We start from the raw sequence: 3,043 nt of genomic DNA on the forward strand, positions 1-3,043 counted from the left end.
AGGAAGAGGATAACCCTCGAGTCATGTTGAGATCGACTGGAACTCAGTCCAACTTTGATTGAAGTGGTGGGAGCCATGTTTGATGACCACTATGCCATCCTGGCTCCCTTTGCAACGAGTTTTAACTCCTGGCTTAGGAACAGTGACTTTTGCACTCTTTTGGTTGACAACAATATCAGAAGATAGACGTGCTCTGACCCATGGAAATTTCTAATTGCTGGTGCGCATGCGTACAACGGACTTGTCGAATTTAGGTTCAAATTGCAAACATGTCAAACCCATTCGAGTGAAGTAAATTTGGAGACATCCCTCTATACATAGGAACTCAGGTACAAGTAAAAGTAGCTTTATATCATGATGTAACAATAAATTATCCCATAATTGTGCGACAATCAAACTTTGTCACTATAAATATGCCAACTAACCAGAGATTATGCGGGTTGGGTGAAAGCTCGCTTAAGGGGCCACATACGAGGAATACATGTTCCTAACAATGCCCCTGGGAAGGTCTGAGACGAGGGCCATGAAAATCCGAGATGGATATTTCCTGAGAAGGAAAGTGGTTCACCAGAAATAGGCATGGCGAGTTACGACAGGTAGATGACTCTGCTCTGCCTCATCGGAGTGGAGGATGCCAGTAGCTGCGTCATAGTTGGAAAAGTTCCACGGCCAGCTTGGTCAGTTCAATTAGCGAGGTAGCGCTCTCAGTGCTATAACTCAATTCAGACTACTCTTCGCCCAACCCACGTATTTTTTAGATGTTTTCCTCAAATGTCGGACCGCACATGTCCGGATACATCATTCTTTAATCGAGTTTAACGGCACCTAAAATTTAATGGGGCACAGAATTGTGTTTCATACAAATAGAAAGAAAGGCAACTGCCCTGGTTGTGTAGTAATAATGTAGGTTCGTACGCCTCAAAGTCTATAACATTTACCAAAGAAACTGAATAAACAAACTCTTGGTGTTCCCAATAATAAGACACATGTACGTACTTATTTTATGGAGCGTTAAATTAGGGAACGTTAAATTAGGCAAAGTTTGCAGCGTGCTAAGTATTAAGGATTTGCAATTCTCAAATTTTATCTGATGTGTTCCATGTTAACATCTTTTTCAAAAAAATCTTGTAAAAAGTTTCGTTTTCTTTTGTAATTTTCACCAAGCAAGGGCAAAGCGTATTCGTTGATGGACCACTTGTCAAAACGCGTACGGTCTGGGTACAAGGGACATCGTAGTAGACCTTACACAACATACCTGGCGTTTTAACATGGCGGTGCAAAGATGATGAAGTTTTCTCAGCGAAGAAAAGCAAAAACAAACACGATATGCTCAGGGGTAATTTTCTGAAGGACCTAAGAAATTGTCGTATGAGAAGTTCAGTGACGTCTCTGCGTCAATTTTATCAGTTATATTACGTTAGGAGAAGTACAGCTCCTGCACTTGCACAATCTACTAGCAGTACGACAGTGAGTTTACGGAGCAACGAGAATTCCATTACTTGTTGTGTCTTGGTCTCCGATGTTAGAGGCTTCCATGTCGTTAACCAAATGCACAGACGTCTCTTACAAATGTTCGAAGACCTACAGAAGAAAACAAAAGAAAGCTCGCAACGAGAACAGCTAACGAGTTCGTTTAGTATTGTGCGCGGAATACAGATGGAGACAGAGGTGGCTGAATTGTTAAGCATTTACGACGTTCTTAAGAATTACTCGAAGGTGGATCTTCACAACAAAACTGTGTTATATGCTCAGGTTGCGCTTTTTCATCGCCTTGCATCTTTCGAAGCGCATCATTTACAGCGGGGGCATAAAAGGGATGACCGTGTCAGGGCTGCCACTGTACACCTAGCCAACATAATTAGATGGAATAGTCACCTATGTGAACCTACTCACTTGGCAAGCACAGTGCATGGCATTGCTACTCTTGAGCTGAAAGATTTTTCGTATTTCATTCACTTTGATAAGGAAATAAGGAGTCGCAACGCCAGGCTGTTTACGAATGCTGACCTGGCTATGATATTATGGGCTTATGGGAAAGCACAGTTCCGTGCAAGGGTACTTTACAAGTTTATTAGAAACGAAATAATGGCCAGAGACCTCGCAACTTTCCACATAAAGGAAATATGTCAGTTTTTATGGTCCTATGCACGGACTCTTGAAAAAGGCGCAAAGCTATTTGCTGTGTTGCGGGAGGAGATAATGAAGCGTGATCTGACAAAGCTTGAAGAGAGGTCATTGACTATCATTCTTTGGTCTTATGCAGAAGTGGGATTGAATGTGAAACCACTTTTTAGGTGTATTAAGCTGGAAATCCTACGACGTGGGCTTGCATCTTTTACTCACAAGCAAATGGCCCAGATCACAAGCTCTTATGCTCAACAAAATATCCGATCACCTGATCTTTTTCAAGAAATATCTGCAGAAATCATTGACCGGGGAAAGCTGGACTTTGCACCAGTTGGACTGGTCATGATTGTAAACAGTTTTGCCAAGACTAAGAATTATGTTCGGGATCTCTTCAAACTGATAGAAACTCGGCTTCTGACTGAGGAGCTTTCAGTTTACGAACCTGAACAGGTTATTAGGTTTCTTAGGGCCTTCACTGATGCTGGGCTCATAACAGAGGCACTTTTTCGCAAGTTAACAGGTAAGATTCTTCTCAACAAATTTTCAACCCTAAATGATTTGTGTTTGGAAGAACTAGTGAATGCTTTACAGGGCAGTCGCTTTAGTGCTCCTGAGCTTGTAGCCAAAACTGAAGCAGAACTTGTAAGGAGATCAGAGTCTCCAAAGTGAAGACAAGCATGGATAGTGGAAGTACTATCCATGAAACAACTAACCAAGTCAGCTCTTATGTAATGCAAGAACAGTCTGTTTCAGTAGGATAGATACATTGTACAGAATGGGCAAGAGTTATAAGCACAATACCAACACACCTGAGTTTTGAATTGAGTTGTCATGTTAATAGGCACTCACTTGGAAATCTCTTATCTGGGCAGAGAATGTGCATGACTTCATCAATTAAAAACCATTTTTTACTTGC

General features: G+C 41.6%; 1 protein-coding gene across 1 annotated transcript; it reads left to right on the forward strand.

Moving 5' to 3' along the window:
- Positions 1–1,257: 1,257 nt before the first annotated feature.
- LOC138025967 (uncharacterized) lies at positions 1,258–3,043 on the forward strand. Its single transcript, XM_068873115.1, has one exon. It carries the CDS (start codon positions 1,327–1,329, stop codon positions 2,794–2,796), a length of 1,470 nt encoding a protein of 489 aa, XP_068729216.1. The 5' UTR covers positions 1,258–1,326; the 3' UTR covers positions 2,797–3,043.

The sequence above is a fragment of the Montipora capricornis genome, chromosome 12, assembly GCF_036669925.1.
Source record: "Montipora capricornis isolate CH-2021 chromosome 12, ASM3666992v2, whole genome shotgun sequence".
Classification (NCBI taxonomy): Eukaryota; Metazoa; Cnidaria; class Anthozoa; order Scleractinia; family Acroporidae; genus Montipora; species Montipora capricornis.

Coding starts and splice junctions, on each gene's coding strand:
- LOC138025967 (XM_068873115.1), top strand. CDS start 1,327: ATGCTCAGGGGTAATTTTCTGAAGGACCTAAGAAATTGTCGTATGAGA.